This window comes from Callithrix jacchus, chromosome 3, assembly GCF_049354715.1.
Source record: "Callithrix jacchus isolate 240 chromosome 3, calJac240_pri, whole genome shotgun sequence".
Classification (NCBI taxonomy): Eukaryota; Metazoa; Chordata; class Mammalia; order Primates; family Cebidae; genus Callithrix; species Callithrix jacchus.
This window is the reverse complement of record NC_133504.1, coordinates 167,113,525-167,130,974: the sequence shown is the minus strand read 5'-3', so window position 1 is coordinate 167,130,974 and position 17,450 is coordinate 167,113,525. Positions and strand designations below refer to the sequence as shown.

General features: G+C 34.2%; 1 protein-coding gene across 4 annotated transcripts in view; it reads left to right on the top strand.

Moving 5' to 3' along the window:
- Positions 1-17,450, top strand: part of TBC1D19 (TBC1 domain family member 19) — a 155,154-nt gene that overhangs the window by 125,532 nt on the left and 12,172 nt on the right. For all 4 annotated transcript variants that reach the window (XR_013533519.1, XR_013533518.1, XM_035293925.3 and 1 more), the window contains 4 exons: positions 4,765-4,797; positions 8,597-8,706; positions 11,181-11,272; positions 15,722-15,837. Coding sequence is in view for 2 of the 4 variants with exons in the window: in XM_035293925.3 (XP_035149816.3) it covers positions 4,765-4,797; positions 8,597-8,706; positions 11,181-11,272; positions 15,722-15,837 (351 nt within the window). In the remaining 2 variants the exon portion in view is untranslated. The remainder of the gene's footprint in view (positions 1-4,764; positions 4,798-8,596; positions 8,707-11,180; positions 11,273-15,721; positions 15,838-17,450) is intronic.

Sequence of the window (17,450 nt, the reverse complement as noted above, 5' to 3'; positions counted from 1 at the left end):
TGTAGGTCCTGGAAGTTGTCTTAGGAGCCTTTGGGCTCAGAATTTCAGAGTCCTGGGTGCGTGGGATATGGTCTGGAGGGAGAAAAATGGGTTCTGGGTAAGGGGTACAGCCAGAGGAGGGCCACAGTAGGGCCCTCAGCTCAAGCCCTTCTGCCTTAGTCTAAAAGCAGCTTTGGATGAGGAAGCAGGTTAAGTAACATACCTAAGTGTGCACAGGTAGAAAGTGGCAGAGTCAGAACTGCACAGCGAGAAGCAGTAGTACCTCAATCAATCAGGCCAAATCAGCTGAAACAAGAGGACTGATTAATGAATTGCTTAGGGGTGAGGGATCAAGGCTATCAGGGAGATCCTTCTAGGAAGATTATTGTTTAAAATCTTGAAGGAGTAGGGCAGGGCCAGGGCCAAAGGTAGAGGACAACATTGCCTACAGCCCTTGTCCAGCACCCAGAGGCTTGAAGGGGTGGTGATCAATTTGGCAGAATTAGAGCTGTGCTTATGGGCTACACAGGAGGAATGAAGATGGAAGAGTTAAGCGGTCATTATCCAAAAGGGACAGGAGAGGTACATAATCACATTTAGGTGTAAGGGCTAAGGGAGAACAAGAGAGCAAAGATGACTCAAAGGTTTATTCCCTGAATGACTAGGGAGATGGTGAGTTATTTACAGAAATAGAGACCAGAAGGAGCCTGGGGGGATACTGGGCTTTTAAAGTTGGTATTATGGGTTAATAATGAGAATGCTGGTAGTGTGAGAGAAAAAACAAGTGTGCAGAGTCTTGGAGCTATATCGAAGGAGTATGCAGAAGAGGGAACTGCCAGCAACAAAACAAAACAAGCACTCACAAAAAACGGAGAGCAAAAGTTTCTGTGGCACAAGAATCCTGATGTGCCCAGTGTCGTCAATGTCGGTAGAGTCAAGCTTGACTGTGAGGTCATTAAGTATAACATACAAAGAAGGGAAACCCCTGGATTTAGCAATCAGAAGTTTTCCATCCATAGGGATGGAAAACCATTTGCAAGCATTTGAGGATACATAGTAAGAGAGTAAAGGAAGTGAATATAGATAGTTTAAAAAAAAAAAAAAAAAAAGATTAAGCCTGGCTTTCAGAAAAGGAGTGAGATTAGAGATTTGTTTGACAGAAAAGTAGGGCCCAGGAAAAAAAAACTGATGACTTCTCCTTCTTCTTCCTTCTTCTTTCCTTATTATTTTTTCTTCTTCTTTCTTATTTATTCTTCTTATTATGTGTAAGGATATTTGTAATATCCTTGGCTGAAAGGATGCAGTGAAATAGGAAAGACTAAAGATATGATTACTTTGATAAGATACACCCACCCCTTGCCTCTACTCTGCTTTGTTAGAGGAGTAAAGAGCAGATGCCACCACGCTCCAGCTGAAGACCAGCTGTCCTGAGTAAAGGTAACCCTGTTTATGACAATCATCACATGAAGCTAAGGCTTCCAGGTCACCCTTCTCAGGTGATCCTCACCTCCACAACGTCAGGGCTCCTCCGCCCTCACCTGGCCTTGTCCTCCTTCCCTCCATTATTTTTCTTCATAGCACTTATAACTGTCTGACATGTATTCACTTGTTATTATGGTTGTTTTGGCCCTAATAAAATGGCAGCTACAGTTCTTAGAACAGTCCCTGGCACAAAGCAGGACACAGCACATGTGTGTGGAATGACGCATGTGCAGCAAGGAGAAAGGCGTGGTGAATGGGGCAGGAGGCCAAAGCAGGGTTGGGCAGACTTTGCCTGTCACCAGTCAGATGGTAAATGTTTCAAGTTTTGCTGGCCACAAACAGTCTGTGTCCCATATTATTCTTTGTTGTTTTTGTAAATAATCCTTTAAAAAATGTAAAAGTCATTCTTAGCTCACAGGCCACACATAAACAAGCTGCAAACCTGACCGCTGCTTGTCAGTCACTGTGAAAGTCAAGGAAACAAGATTTAGAGCACATGTGAAGATGTTGGGTGAAAAAGAAAAAGGATACATCCTCCTCTGGACTGTGAGTGAGAAAACAGATGAAATACAAAGAACAAAGGAAGGAGTTCATGTCAGTGGCATCAACCTCCTAGTGAGGAAAAAGTGAAGTCTATAATTATGTGTTAAACACTTGAAAAGTGAGGAAATTTTGAAAGAACGGGGTGGCTAATCATATAGAGATGAATAGGAAAATTGGTAAGCAACATAAGATTCAGCAAAAGTTGGAGAACATGAATCTGTGTGCTAGAAGACTAGGGAAAAGGTTGATCCTGAGAATTTTAACTTGTGAGCTTAAAGCAATGCTGCACAAAATTCTCAAGATGGTTGGCCTGGCATACCAGTTCAGAATAATTTGGATTTTCTTTTCTTTTCTTTTTTTTTTTGGAGACAGAGTCTTACTCTGTCGCCAGACTGGAGTGCAGTGGCTCGATCTCGGCTCACTGCAACCTACACCTCCTGGGTTCAAGCAATTCTCGTGCCTCAGCCTCCTAAGAAGCTGGGATTACAGGCACGTCCTACCATATCCAGCTAATTGTTGTATTTTTAGTAGAGCTGGGATTTTACCATGTTGGCCAGGATGGTCTTGATCTCCTTACCTCCTGATCTGCCCACCTCGGCCTCCCAAAGTTCTGGGATTACAGGCGTGACCACCTCGCCCGGCCTTCTTATACTGTTGTTGATAAAATTGCTTCTAGAAACAACAAAGAAGTATAAACTAATTTGTAAATCATAACATCAACAATTAACATTTGTTTTTTAATAAATAATAGCCTAAGCTATTTAAATAGTGTAGACCCCAAACTATTCATTTATTAATGGCTTAGCTACATGTTATATGTGATTATCTAGCATCTCTGATTTACAGATGAGCAAACTAAAGCTTAGAGAAGTTAAAAAACTATTAGCTGGATGTGGTAGGACGTGCCTGTAATCCTAGCTTCTTAGGAGGCTGAGGCACAAGAATTGCTTGAACCCAGGAGGTGTAGGTTGCAGTGAGCCGAGATGCAAAGACACAACACACACACACACACACACACTCTCTCTCTCTCTCTCTCTCTCTGTCTCTCTCTCTCTTTCTCTCTCTCTCTCTCTCTCTCTCTCTCTCTCTCTGAAGTAACAGAACTGGATGAACCCAACCAAGTCTGTCTTACATCCAGTCCATGCTCTTATCACAGTAGGGTGCTGATTAATTGCTATCAATATGAAAGGAGTGTCTACTGATAATTCTAGTCTTCACCCTGTCATGTTCAGCATTGTTATATTGCTTTCGATGAGGCACAGTGTATTTATTAAATTTTTCAGTATTGTAGAACCAGGAGAAAGAGAATGCATTAGCCAACAGAATAAGAATTTAGGATTATTATCTCCAACTGGAGTGGTTCACCAAAGAAGAAATGTAATAAAGATAGAAACATAGCCCTTTACTGAGGTCCAGAAACAACTGTCCAAGTATACCGTCTTAGCTGTTGGGTCTGTAGGGAGGAAAATGATTATAGGTTTTAGTCACCTCACTTTAAGGACTGCAGTGAACTGTAACTTGTTCAGAAGAAAAAAAAACAGGGAAGCTGTTCAAGATGACATCATTGAAGGAAAAATTAAAGAAACTCATAAAGTCTTGGAGCAATAAACCATGATGGTGATGGGGCAGGAGAGAGAGCAATGTCTTCAAATATTTCTGAACATTTTCACATAGAAGATAAATTAGATTTGTTCTGTGTGATCTGTGTGGTCAGAACTAAGAATAATAAGTAGAAATTTCAGGGAGCCAGAGTTTGTCTTACTGTGAGAAAATAGCTCCTTCCAAATTAAACCCATTCAAAACTAATGAGTTGCTTTGGGAATTAATGCTCCTCCTATCACTGGATGTGTTTTAAACTGGGACTGAACTCTCATTCATTAGAACTCACTCTATAAGACCTCTAAAGCCCTGGCCAGCACAACATTTTTGCCTCTGCACGTCAGATGAATAAAGAGCATTTCTATATTATTTTTGCAAAAAAGTAACTTAGCAGCTTTCTTCTGTACCGTGTTTGCAACCTGATTTAGTAGTGTTAGCTATATGATGGTACATATTACAAAACTTCTGTTTTGAACTAAGCTGTACAAATTCTAATTTTTCACTTGGAATGTGACAAGATGTTCCACACAGCAAGTTAGGCTTTGAGTATTTCTTTGAAAAGGATGTGTACTTTACTTGTGTATAATTATTGCCAAAGATTGTGCTGAATTTGTATCATATTTCTGCCAATATTTCTTCTAAAGCCATATCCCATGATTAATTTTCATTTAGTTTACTTAACACCCATAGTGTTTTCTGTAAAGCAAATGTTTTCAAGAAGTGCCTTGAAAAGGCCCTTATCTTTTAGCATATTCAATTCTAATACACACAGTGAAGTTGTTTCAGAAGGGACATAATCTTTTGACTTTCTGAGACCATTATAATTAGTTCTTAAACTTAATTCTGTGATCTGTCTTGTAATGTTTTTGTCCTGTTTGTGTGTGTGTGTGCGCACACATACATATATATATTCAAAGCTTTGATTTCTCAACATTATCAATAGAATGTTAACTGGATATGTGTTTTAAAACCTCTAGTTTGCTTTTCTGAAGTTATTAAAATATCTTTTTATTGTTTACTATCACTAAGTCTTTCTCACATTTATGAACAAAGTTGAAGCAACAAGAAAACCTTTATATTTTCAGTTTTAATCCTGTAAAGCTTACCTAATAATCAGTAGGCCTACTACTTATTGAAAAGAAATACTTTTTTTTTTTTTAGGTGTTATCCCTTTTCATGGATTTTCAATGTATGGTAAGTTGGGCTTTAAAAACATCATGATGTATACCATAAAAACATACAATGTTATCTGTAAATTTAAAAAAATAATGACTGACAAATATAATTGTTTTATTGTAGTAAGACAATAAAGGAAAAAGTAAAGTAAAATGCACGCTAGCTTCCCATAGGGGCTTAATTTTTAAAAAATAATGTTTTTATTACATATTAGAAAATTAAAAAGAACACCACTTTATTTCTAATCACCCACAAGTTATTATGAACATTTTAAAATGTTGAGTTTAGTAGGCCAGGAGTGGTGGCTCATACTTGTAATCCCAACATTTTGGGAAGCTGAGATGGGAAGATCACTTGAGGCCAGGAGTTCAAGACCAGCCTGGTCAACATAGCGAGACCCTATCTCTAAACAATAAAATAAAATGTTGAGTTTAGTATTTTTATGTGTCCAATTTTAAAATTTTAAAAATAAAACCGTAATTGGTTAGGTGATGATTGCTTGACAAATTAGAATTAGAACATGCTGTGAAAATGGTCCTATGGTTTATCATTTTTTAGTCCAATGGAAACTAGAGATACACATTAATATTCAGTTCTAATAGGTATACAATCAGATTGTTTAAATTCCTAAAGTAATTCTCACAAGAGTTTTTAAAAAATAATAAGTGAGAAAGAATCCTAAGGAAGGGACAACACTGAGTTTGAGCTCATGATTTCTCCAGGCTACTGATATGCACAACAGTTACATCAGAGCATTCAGTCACCTGAGGTGCACGTGGAAGATGCATGTGCAGGCTTGAGAGCTCTTAGTGCCTCCCGGGCCTCCTGTGTCATTAAGTGAGGAATGCAAGAAACTTATGAAAGTTAGCAAAAGGAAGAACTCTCTACATCTTAATGCCACTTAATTTTTAAATTTATAAGTGTTACATATAAAGTGTTAAAAATTGTTGTCCCCTTTATTTCTACACTCTACCTTAATGGTAGAAAAACATTTATGTTTTGCCTTTGTGCCAAGAATCTGCAATAAACACTTTTATTTATTAAAAAACCTCAGTGTTCAACATCAGATGGTCATGTTGAATTACATAATATAAAACTATCATTCAATGAAAGAAATTCAAAGTACCTACGGACTTTATACTATATTTGGTGTTAGTTACAGGCTCGAATTATAGGATACTCAGCTTTATTCTTTTGGGCAAGCACAATTTCATAATATAACACATAATGTTACAGTGATCTTACAGCATATTTCTCTTATAAATGTGAGGAATTTAAAATAGAAAACCAAAAAAGATTAATAATACAAATTTTTACATCTAATAAAAATGTTCACCTTTTTATCTTTCTACTTTAATAGTTACAACTGCAAGAATTTTTCAAGTAAATCATTTTTAGAACTTGTACTTTAATGATTTGGAGGGTACTTGATGTCATGAAAGTTTAAATCTTCTAGAAAGATCTTCTGGTATTTAAAATATATCATTGACTCAGCCTCTGCCTATTCATATTTATGGTCATTTAAATAGGCTACAGTTTATACACCCAAGGGGAAAGCATTTGTTAACAATGATGCAAAATGTTTGATATAGAATTTATTTATACTATTTTAGGAAACTATCTTAAGCATCCACAAAAACTTTCCCAGCAACCACTTATTTAGAACCAGTATACAAGAATAATCACAAATCATCCCTAAGGAACTCTAGTTAGTACTTTGCCACTTCAGTTTTAGTGACTATATATTTTTTTAATTATAATACTTGTCTCTTTTAAACATTGATACAGATCTTTAATGATAGGCTGTCATTAAAAAGGAAACCAAAATGATAGTAATTTATTTAAAAATTTACTCAGGAACTCTAATTTAAAATACCTTCTACTCTTCTATTTATGCGAAATACTGAAGTTTTATTGTAGGTGTATAGTATATTATGGTTCATAAATAAATTCCTACAGTATAGTCTTTAATTGGTTTAAAAGATAATTAGCTAAATTTATTTTTATGGAAGAACTAAATAGGGAAAGGTGCTTAAAATTAAAAACTAAGTCATGTAGAATCTTTTTTACATAAAGTCTATAGTGACTAAAACTTTTCCGTTTTATAGCTATAAAAGGGAATTCAATGTAAACAATTGTGGTATCTTGAACAAAAACTAATTGTAAATTTATTTTATAGTGTATATATTTGTAGAAAATTGCTTATTTTAAAATTCTCTTTTTATTTATTCACCGGAAATTTTCATTAGGAATATTGAATCCATAAGATCTTCAGATTCAGATTATAGGTTTTCACATAACAACTAAAAATTAGAGGAAAGAAATGCATCATGTTTTAAAAGAAAATAAATTCTAAACCTTCATCTTAGATTTATAATATTGACATATATTTGTACCACACTGTTTTTTCTTAGGTTATTGTTGCAGTTAGAGCATGAGTTACTATTTGTAAATATATGTAATATCCTAATTTGGGCTATTTTTATAAGTAGTAATTTATTTCATAATAAAATAAATTTTAAAAATTAGTTTTGAAATAGACATGCATGTATTTTTAAAATTTTATATATGCTACATATTGTATATATGTTTTTCTTTATATATATAAGTAGTTACTTTTATATATACTTAGATATTTACCCCCAAGACTGATTTCTCTTTTGCCCTTTGGAAAAACTAAAATTTCTCACTTACAATGCTTATTTTTAATGACTTATTCAACAGTAGTACTGTGCATTGCCCTTTATCCCAGAAAATTGAACCTTTGTCTTTGAAAGCATTTAAAATATTTTATTATTTTTCCTTTTTTACTTTGTCAAAAAGAAGAGAGCTAAACTGGCCTACTGATTTCCTTGCTTACTTTTTGCTTACTGCCCTCACAGCATGACCAACAGATTATAGCGCCCCAGAAATTCTTACTTGTACAATACACATAGTTTGAAATTACCTTGTAAGGCATTTTTAATTAAAATTAATATTTAGGTAACACAGTTGTATGTATCTGCATTATAAATTTGTCTCTGTGCTACCTAAAACACTTGAGGCTTAAAAAGATGGAAAGCATGACCACCTTTCTCAGTGTAGAATAATCACATGCTCAGGTAGACCTCCAATCCAAGATTAGGACTTTCTGACGTTCAACTGTGGGATGTCTGGTTGAGTTGACCCAGCTGTGCTTAATTGCTACAAACTGGGTGCAATCAATTCAACATTCATTAGAGAAATAAATTCTCTCTGCCTAAAGATTGTTTTCAGTTGATGAATATATGTGGGGATATAGCAATAAAGACCAGTGTACAGCTATTACTAAAATCTTTATTTTCAAATTGAATTAATTGAAGATCATATATGATTCTAAAAGTCATAAATCATTTATTTTACTTACCTGACTTCCAAAATTGAAAATTTTGAAATGTAGCTTGAATCCTTTGTGAGCGAAAGTAAAAACGAGCTACCTGATTGTTATTTTCTTAATACTTAAATTTTAGAAAGGAGAGACTTGACATATCTAGTTTTTATAAGTTACTTGGAATGTTTCATATTTCTGTATAATTCCATAATGTCATGTTAGCCATCTGTTAAATTGGGATTATAGTAGTTTGTAATATACTACTTTCTAGAATCAAATGTTTAGTGGCTCTTTGAACTTTACATGTGCATATGTTCTCCTCTCCAAATGAAAAAAAAGTATGATTTTAAACTTGTCTATGAGTGTGTATGATTACTATAAAATCGTGATTTATTATGTCATATTTTACAAATTTATCTCAAAATTTTAGTAGTTCTGCAATATTATAAATAAATTTTTTTATTACAGTTGCACCACTTTGTTTTCTGTACCATGAACCTTCCAAATTGTATCAAATATTCCGTGAGATGTATGTGCGTTTTTTCTTCAGACTTCATTCCATCTCTTCTCATCCTTCTGTAAGTTCATAAGAAAAATTGGATCAAATTAGATTGGACCATAATCTGTTCTTTCTTTCTGTTAAGAAAAAGTCTTCTCAAATTCTAAAGCAACAAATTTTAATTTGTGATGTCAAGCAATGTGTTTCTGTTGGAAAAATGACAGAGATGAGATTGATATTTAAATATTTTGGTAGTAATTTAAAAGGCAAAAGACTCTTGTCAACTACATTTAAATGATTTTTTCTTTTACAAATTAAAAGAAAAAACTTAGAATGTCTGTATTATTATTCTTAACCAAAATGCCTACCTTCTTTTCTGATTTCTTATTATCTCTAGTGCTGTAGAAAAGTCTACAGAGTACTCAGTGTAGTCAGTGCTTTGCTCCTAGCAGGTGTTCAGTGAATAAATTAGTATTGTTGTTATAATTATCATCGTTATTATTCTTTGTTAATGAAAATCAAACATTGATTTGTCACTTGTTTGTCAATTTGGTATATGGCTAATTATCAATTATAAACTACATATTTTCTTTGTATTCAATAAAATGGTCCTTTGGCCTACAATATAAGAATCAAGGAAAAGAATATTTAGAAGTTGAACATTTTAATCTGTTTTATGTTCTTTTATCATATCTTTTTTTTCCCTTCCCATAAACCTAAAGCAGTATTTATTTTATTTGAGTTATGCCTTTTTCCCCCACTTTGGACCTACTGTGGGTAACTTGACTGCTTCTTCAGATGAAACATTCAACTGGAATATGTGTCAGGGCTACTAAATTTCCCCAAAGAAGCAACTGTATTATTGCTACTAAATTCAATAGCTGTTTTTTATCCCCCCTTCTAAGCCTATGTATTCCTATTTCACCTTCCTCCATCTCTAGTTTTGCTCTCATACATTGCTAGTGAAAGTTGGCAAATCACAGAATTCCAGGATGTCACAGATAAACAAGTGAAGCAACACCGGTTATCTTGGTTTTTTTATCTATAAGAGAATTGTTTTGTTCTTATCTTACCTAAATATTTAACCTGGAATAATCAGAAATATGACCAATAATTAAGATTAATAATTCTTTTCTAATACTCATTTTAAATACTACATTTTTACTCTCATATTCTATGCCATTTTATGCTTCGGAGCTTAAAAAAAACTGGCTGCACAGTACACACCTATGGTGTTCTCCCTGTGCAGAGCACTGAAGCCTGACACTGGGCAACTCTGGGTATTTCTTCTCTCTCTCCATGCTGGTAGCCCTGAGGTATCCTTTTCAGATAATTGACTGGGCCAGCCTTGCTTCTGTCCTTTTTTTTTTAATTCAGTGCAATAAAAACTTACAGGCAGTCCCCTCCTTTTTTGGCTTGCAGCCAGACTGAACTATTTGGAACCATGACAGTCTTTTTTTCTTTAGAAACTCAAAAAGAGGATTAAAACTTCCTTACAAAGATCAACTCTGAGGAATGCTAAGCTGCAAGAAAGACTTTATTCAGAGTTGTCAAATAATAAATGTACTTGAAAAACCATCTGCTTAAATTGGTTAAGTTTTGTACTTTACAAATAATGCCATTTTAAAAACAGTAGATTTTAGTTTAAAAAAAAAGTATATACTAAGTGATGAAACATTCTTGTTTAATAACTTTCTGATGCAAATTTCAAGCAGCTAGCTGCTAGTCTTTTCTTGGGGATAGATTTCAAAGAAAGAATGAGAAAAGCAGCAACTATTTTCCCTGGTGAGTGAAGCTGGAGGGGAAGGGACATATGGAGGGAGAGTGAAGGTGGCTATATAGCACCGGGGAAATAATTGGAAACTGGAATGCATTCAGAAAAAAACTAATTTTGCTGGGGCTAAGTAATAATATGTGGCTTGCAAAGTAGCAAGTTTTCTGTAAGGTGATATTTTCCTTGGAATCTCCAAATATTACATATTGGGTTATGTGGGGAGCATATTGTGTAAAAAGGGAGTCTCCTTAGCATATCTTTATGTGTGAGTATACATAAAGAGAGATAAAGTTGGCTCTGTGAGGGAGCTCATACCTGTAATCCCAGTACTTTGGGAGGCCTAGGCAGGCAGATTGCCTGAGGTCAGGAGTTCGAGACCAACCTTGCCAACATGGTGAAACGCCATCTCTACTGAAAATACAAAAATTAGCCAGGCCTGGTGGCAGGTGCCTGTAATCCCAGCTACTCGGGAGGCTGAAGCAGGAGAATTACTTGAACTGGGGAGGCTGAGGTTGCAGTGAGCTGAGATTGCACCATTGCACTCCAGCCTGGGTGACAAGAGCAAGACTTAGTATCAAAAAAAAAAAAAAAAGGGATAAGTTTATCTTTAAACACAATGTTAGAGATCCACTGATACATTTCCTGTTTTTGACTCTTAAACAGTATAAAGAATATTTATGTTGATAGTCTTTCTCATTTTATATTTGAATAATTTTTGGCATAGTTATTTTTTAAATATTAAAATCTCTATTTCTCTTATGATTCATTATTGTATCCAGGGTATTGTGTCACTCTGTCTGCTGTTTGAAACTCTTCTTCAAACTTATCTTCCCCAACTCTTTTATCATCTACGAGAAATTGGGGCTCAACCGTGAGTACTTTTCTCTCCTAATTGAAGAATACATAGTTTCACAGAAGCTCTTTTTGCCTCATTGTAGAGCACTTGCATAGAGGTAGTAATTTTTCAGAGAAATTAAGCTAACAATTTCTGTAATTAAACTATAATTATCAAGTAGTAAATTATAATAACATTGTGCCAAAAATTCTTGAGAGAATTACCAAAATCCTAATAAAGTCTTAGTAGGATTTTTGTGTCTGGTACAAGAATCACCAAAATGAACTAATTTCTATTCATAATGAAAGGTGTTAGCCAAACTGAAGCAAACATTTGTGGAAACAAATACTACCTGAGAAATGTGATCATAGTAAACTTAAGTCAGTACAGACCAAATTTATCAGAGAATAACCTATGAAAACTATAAAAGTTGAAGTTGCAAAATCAGGTACCTACCAATGGTTGTACACTGTGATTTCTCCTTCCTAAAATTTGAATTTTGTTCATTGGTCTCAGTATAAGTGAATATGTATAGTAACTCTGGACTTCAATATTATTGGTTCTATCTCTCTCTCTTTTAAAATAACAATGTCTAAAGCAAGAGAAAATTCCAAATGATTTATCAGTGTTTTCTTCCTGTCTTCTCTGTGCAGCTATTTTCCTCTATTAAGTATAGCATATTTGAAAAAAGTACTAACTCCTTGAGGCCACAAAAGAAGTTAATGGGAGCTAGAATAGTGTAGTTATTTGTCTTCTTCACTCTTGCATCCATAGCAAATAGATAGCTGAGTGGGTAGAAATTTAATACAGATTCAAATTCCATTTCTGTTAAGCTTTGTAATCCTGGTGAAGTTTTTTAATTTATCAAAGCCTCAATTTCTTTATATTAAGGTAATTCAATTTGTTTTTCTTAAAAATCAAGAGACTTCATACCTTGCAGAATTGTTTCAAGATTGCATGATTATAAAGATGGAGATACCGATCAAGATGGACAGATAGATAGATGGACAGATAATCTCCTTTTTGTAAAGTACCATTGAATTTCAGCCATCTTAGAAGAGATGGCCTTTATAAAATAATACCTCATATCATCCATTGATAATACTGAACGGATACTCTTTCCTTTGTAGCCATTAAAAAACAAAATTCTATTCATGATTAAGATTATGAAACAAGAATGTGACAGAAATATTTTATATTGAGCATAAGACTTTTGTTCTTAAACTTGTAGTAAATTGACTTCTTTTTTGCTTAAAAAAGAAGTAAACTTGTAGTAAATTGACTTCTTTTTATTGTGAAATGAACATTGGTGTATAATTAGGCTTTTCTTTACTAAGGATGAAGATATTTAGTTCATTACTAGAAACTAAAATGGTATTTTTCTAGCCTATTTATATATTTTACTCATTAAAAGAAACAAATTTATTTCAGTGACATTATAAACATTAAAATTCCTATGTAGGGAAAGTATAAAAATTTTAATTTCAAAGTAGAAATCAATTTTTTAAAAACTAAAGCTTTTGGAAGGTTTTTAATTTTGAATTTAATTTCTTTAATAAACATAGGACTACTTGGGTTATCTATTTCTTTTTGAATGAGCTTCAGTAGTTTATAACTTTTACTAGGTTATATTTATACATATAACGTTATTCATAATATTCTCTATGCTTAGCCTTTTAAATATTTATAGGGTTAGTAGTGACATCATCTTTGTCATTCCTGAGATTAGTAATTGTATTGTCTCCCACTTTTTCTTGATTTTCCTGGCTACAGGTTTATCAATTTTATTCATCTTTGAAGGAATCAGTTTTTTGTTCCAATGATTCTTTTTCTCTGTTGTTTTTCTGCTTCAATTTTATTTATTTCTACTCTTATATTTATTATTTTCTTCTTTTTGCTTGCATTAGTTTTATTTTGCTCTTGTCTTTCTACTTGTTTAAGGTAGAAGTTAGATTATTGATTTGGGACCTTTCTTCTTTTCTAATATTAGCATTAATGTTACAGATTTCCCTCAAATTACCTTTTTACCTCCACTCAACAAACTTTGATGTGTTATTTTTTCTTTTTCATTTAATTAGAAATGTTTCATAATTTCAACTGTGGATTTTTCTTTGAATATGGATTGTATAAAAGTATGTTGTTTAATTTCTGCCTATTTGGAAATGTATCTTTCTGGCATTTATTTCTATTTTAATTCTGTTGCAGTTAGACAGCATGCTTCATATGATTTCAGTTGTTTCAAATATGTTGAAGTTTGTTTTTGGATCCAGAACATGATCTGTTTTGGTGAATGTTCCATGTGCACCTGAAAAGATTTATATTCTGCAAGTATTCCGGCAGAATGTTATATTAATGTCAAGGAAATCAACTTTGTTAATAAGTATCCCTCCTGCCTCGGCCTCCCAGAGTAATGAGATTACAGCCACCACCACACACAGCCCTTCACTTTTTCTTCATCCTTTTTCTGTATGATGTAGATTGGATATTTTCTACTGATCTATACTCAAATTCTCTGGCTTTTTCCTCCATCATTGGATCCATCTAGTGAGATGTTTTTGTGTGGTCTTTTGATTATTGCATTTTTCAGTTCTACAATTTTCATCTGGTTCTTCTTCATATAAAACATATAGAACTGTACACTAGTAAGGGTAATTTCTACTATAAAGTAGTTTCCCTTTATCTGTGGGAGATACATTCTAAGACCCCCAGTGGATGCCTGAAACTGTGGATAGTACTGAACCTTATATATACACCATGATATTTTTCCCTATATATACATACCTATGATAAAGTTCAGTTTATAATTAGGCACAGCAAGAGATTTACAATAACTAATAATAAAATAGAACAATTATAAAAATATGCAAGCATCACTACTTTTACTCTTTGGAGCCAAGAGTAAAAAAAAAAAAAAAAGAAAAGGGTTACTTGAACACAGGTGCTGTGATACCAGGACCTGATAACTAATGTGGCTCCTAAGTGACTAACAGGTGGGTAGCATACACAGCATGGATATACTGGACAAAGGGACAATTCATGGCTGGAGTGGGACCATGCGAGCTTTCTCAGGTTACTCAGAACAGCACACAATTTAAAATATATGAATTATTTCTGGAATTTTTCATTTAATATTTTTGAACTGTGGGTGACCACAGTTGGCTATGGATAACTGAAATCACAAAAAGTGAAACCATAGATAAGGGGGTAATACTGTACATAAATTATAGCACAATCAACTTTATTTCTAAAAAGCTATGCTGTGTTATTTCTATATTGGTGGGTGGGGATGTGTGGGACTATTCCTCAAATATAACACTATGAGAATTTGAGTAAAATGGAGCTAGTTGAAGTTAATAATTTTGACATTAAATTCAAATGTATTTTGTAAGTTATTAAAATATCCAGTGGCCCAAAGTTTCTTTTGTATCTATAAAAAGATATTCTAAAACCACCCAGAAAGTTTAATTAGTTAATACTAGTGCCTACCTGTACTTTGTTATAGTAGAACAATACTTATCCAGTATTGAGGAATTTCTGAAACTTGAGGATCCTTTTTAGTTTCAAGATAATTAATACAATGACACCAACCAAGGCAACCTCTGGGTCCTTTTCTCTCTTTTAAGAGACTAAGCACAGATATTTATTGTCAAAATATGATAATTCCAGCAAACAGTTCAGCACCTCTCAGGGACAGTCAAGTGATTTTAGATGCTAATACATAAAACAGAAATTTGAGGGACTAGTTGATCTCTTAAGGCACCAAAGCCAAAGAGTTCATTTCCTGATCTCAGAGATAAATTGTTATTGTAACATAACCTACTTGCAAATAGTGAGATCTCATACATCTTAGAATTTTTTTAGAAAAGTGGAATTTAATTGAATTTTCTGGTTGATATTTCAGAGTTCTATAACCTCCTAACTAAAATGAAGGGTTTGAAATCAGATACCTATTTCTAATGTCTCATATGTTTAGAACTATTTTTTCCTTCATACACATACTTGTTATTTTATTTTTTATCCCACATAGACATTTGACTGAAATGTAGAAAAATAATTTATTGAATTGAGAAAATATAAACTCATTGAACAATCTTTCAAGTATTTTGAATAAAAATTCAAAATATTATGGATTGCCTGGAATTGTTAAGACTATCAGGAGGTCAGCTCATAGATAGCTAATTAGTATACACTCTGAAAAACAGAATGTAGAAGTGGGTTTCATAAAGGCTGACCTGTATAATAAAGGAGGACCCAGCATGTATAAGTTTTCCTCTTAATACTTTAAGACCACTAATTTGAGGACTTACGGTTTCTCACCACTGCACTTTTGCAGCTTTCAAGAAAGTACTTGAGTTTTAAATGCCCGGGTGATTTCTAAGACTCTTGAAGGAGTTACCTTAACAATAGAATTGGTTGGGCTTTTCTGATATTGTATTTTCATAAGAAAAATTTCAGCGGTGAATATTTATTTTTCCTTGCTTATAGACTTCGCATATCATTTAAGTGGATGGTTCGAGCTTTCTCTGGATACTTAGCTACAGATCAACTCTTGCTTTTATGGGACAGAATCCTAGGATACAACTCTCTGGAAATTCTTGCTGGTAAGGGAAAATGCTTGTCTGTAAAACACATGCTGTTTCTGTAATAAGGCCCCTTTTCTTCCTAACATTTATCATCTGTAACTGGAATTTATTTGTCATTTCTAATTCATGAACAATTAATATAGATATAGCTGGCTTTGAAGATAAGTACCAACAAAAACTGCAGTCTTGATACTTTTATGTAACTGCACACCAACCTACTTCTAGTCTTTCTTCCCAGCTTCCAGAAAAGCTTATATTCCCTTCCCTTACCCTCTCCCCTTTCAGTCCAGCCAGATCTCACTGTCTCCCAGCACCCATGCGGTCTGTGCAGCAGAGTGTAGATATACTTCCCTCTACTCTGGACTCCCCTGGCTACCTTAGCATTCTGCTCTATGCCCCATCTCAACACCTAATATCCAAACTGAGGCTAAGCCTCCCTACATGGCTGAAGCCTCAGCTCTTCTGTATCTGTTTACAGATGAATTTGAAATCTTTTCATTTTTACTAACACTCTCTGACTTCTTGCCCTGGTGGCTGAGTTTCCCCTTTTAGATATTCTCTCAGACCAAAAACTATTTCATCTTTTTTTCAGGAAGCCACAATTTTATCTTTTATTTAATAAGTAAGCATTTCTTACAACAGATACACACCCAAGGCAATTTTATGATTATAAATAGGGCATATATTTCTTTTTAATTATATTATTTTGCTTCCCTTGTGCACAATAGACTAAATTATTTTATAATTGAGATTATCAGGAAATTCAAATAATAATTACAATGTTTTCACAATAGATAGGGATCAGAAGAGTTGGTAGGATATTTCCATACCTTAAATGGATAGCATTATAAAATCACCTCTCTGGGCTGCTGTAGAAATAAAGCTTAGTTAAAGAAAAACATGATAGGAAGATTCTCTAGGTACCATATTGACATATTCAGGGATTTTTTTCTTTCTTTTTTTTTAAGACAGTCTCATTTTGTCACCCAAGCTGGGGAGCAGTGGCATTATCTTGGCTCACTGCAATCTCCACCTCCTGGATTCAAGTGGTTCTCCTGCCTCAGCCTCCCAAACAGCTGAGATTACAGGCACCTGCCACCATGCCCAGCTAATTTTTGTATTTTTAGTAGAGACAGGGTTTTACCATGTTGGCCAGGTTCATCTGAAACTCCTGACCTCAAGTGATCTGCCCGCCTCAGCCTCCCAAAGTGCTGCGATTCCAGGTGTGAGCCTCCACACCCAGCCTTAACATATTCTTGAGTGCTGAAAGGTCTATAGTTACTGGGTAGCATAGGTCCCTGGTAGCAATTACCCTGGTATAATCAGAGATATTGCTGATTAATGCTTTTAACAACTCCTAGTATCCTTGTCTCTCAATATTTTTTAGAAACCTATACAAATATGAGTTAGGAAATAAGGGTCTGCCCTCATTTCTTTTGGCTGAATGGCAGCACTATATATAATCAAGCAAGAGAAGGAATCCTCAAGGGCATTGGGTTTAGCTTTTTCTAAACATTGCTCACAAGCCGTTCTCACCCTCTGCTGGGACACTTCAGTATTGGGTAACCCCTGCCTTACCTGCTGGCCCATTTCATTTCTGGATAATATGGCTTGTTAAAATGCACTCCTGT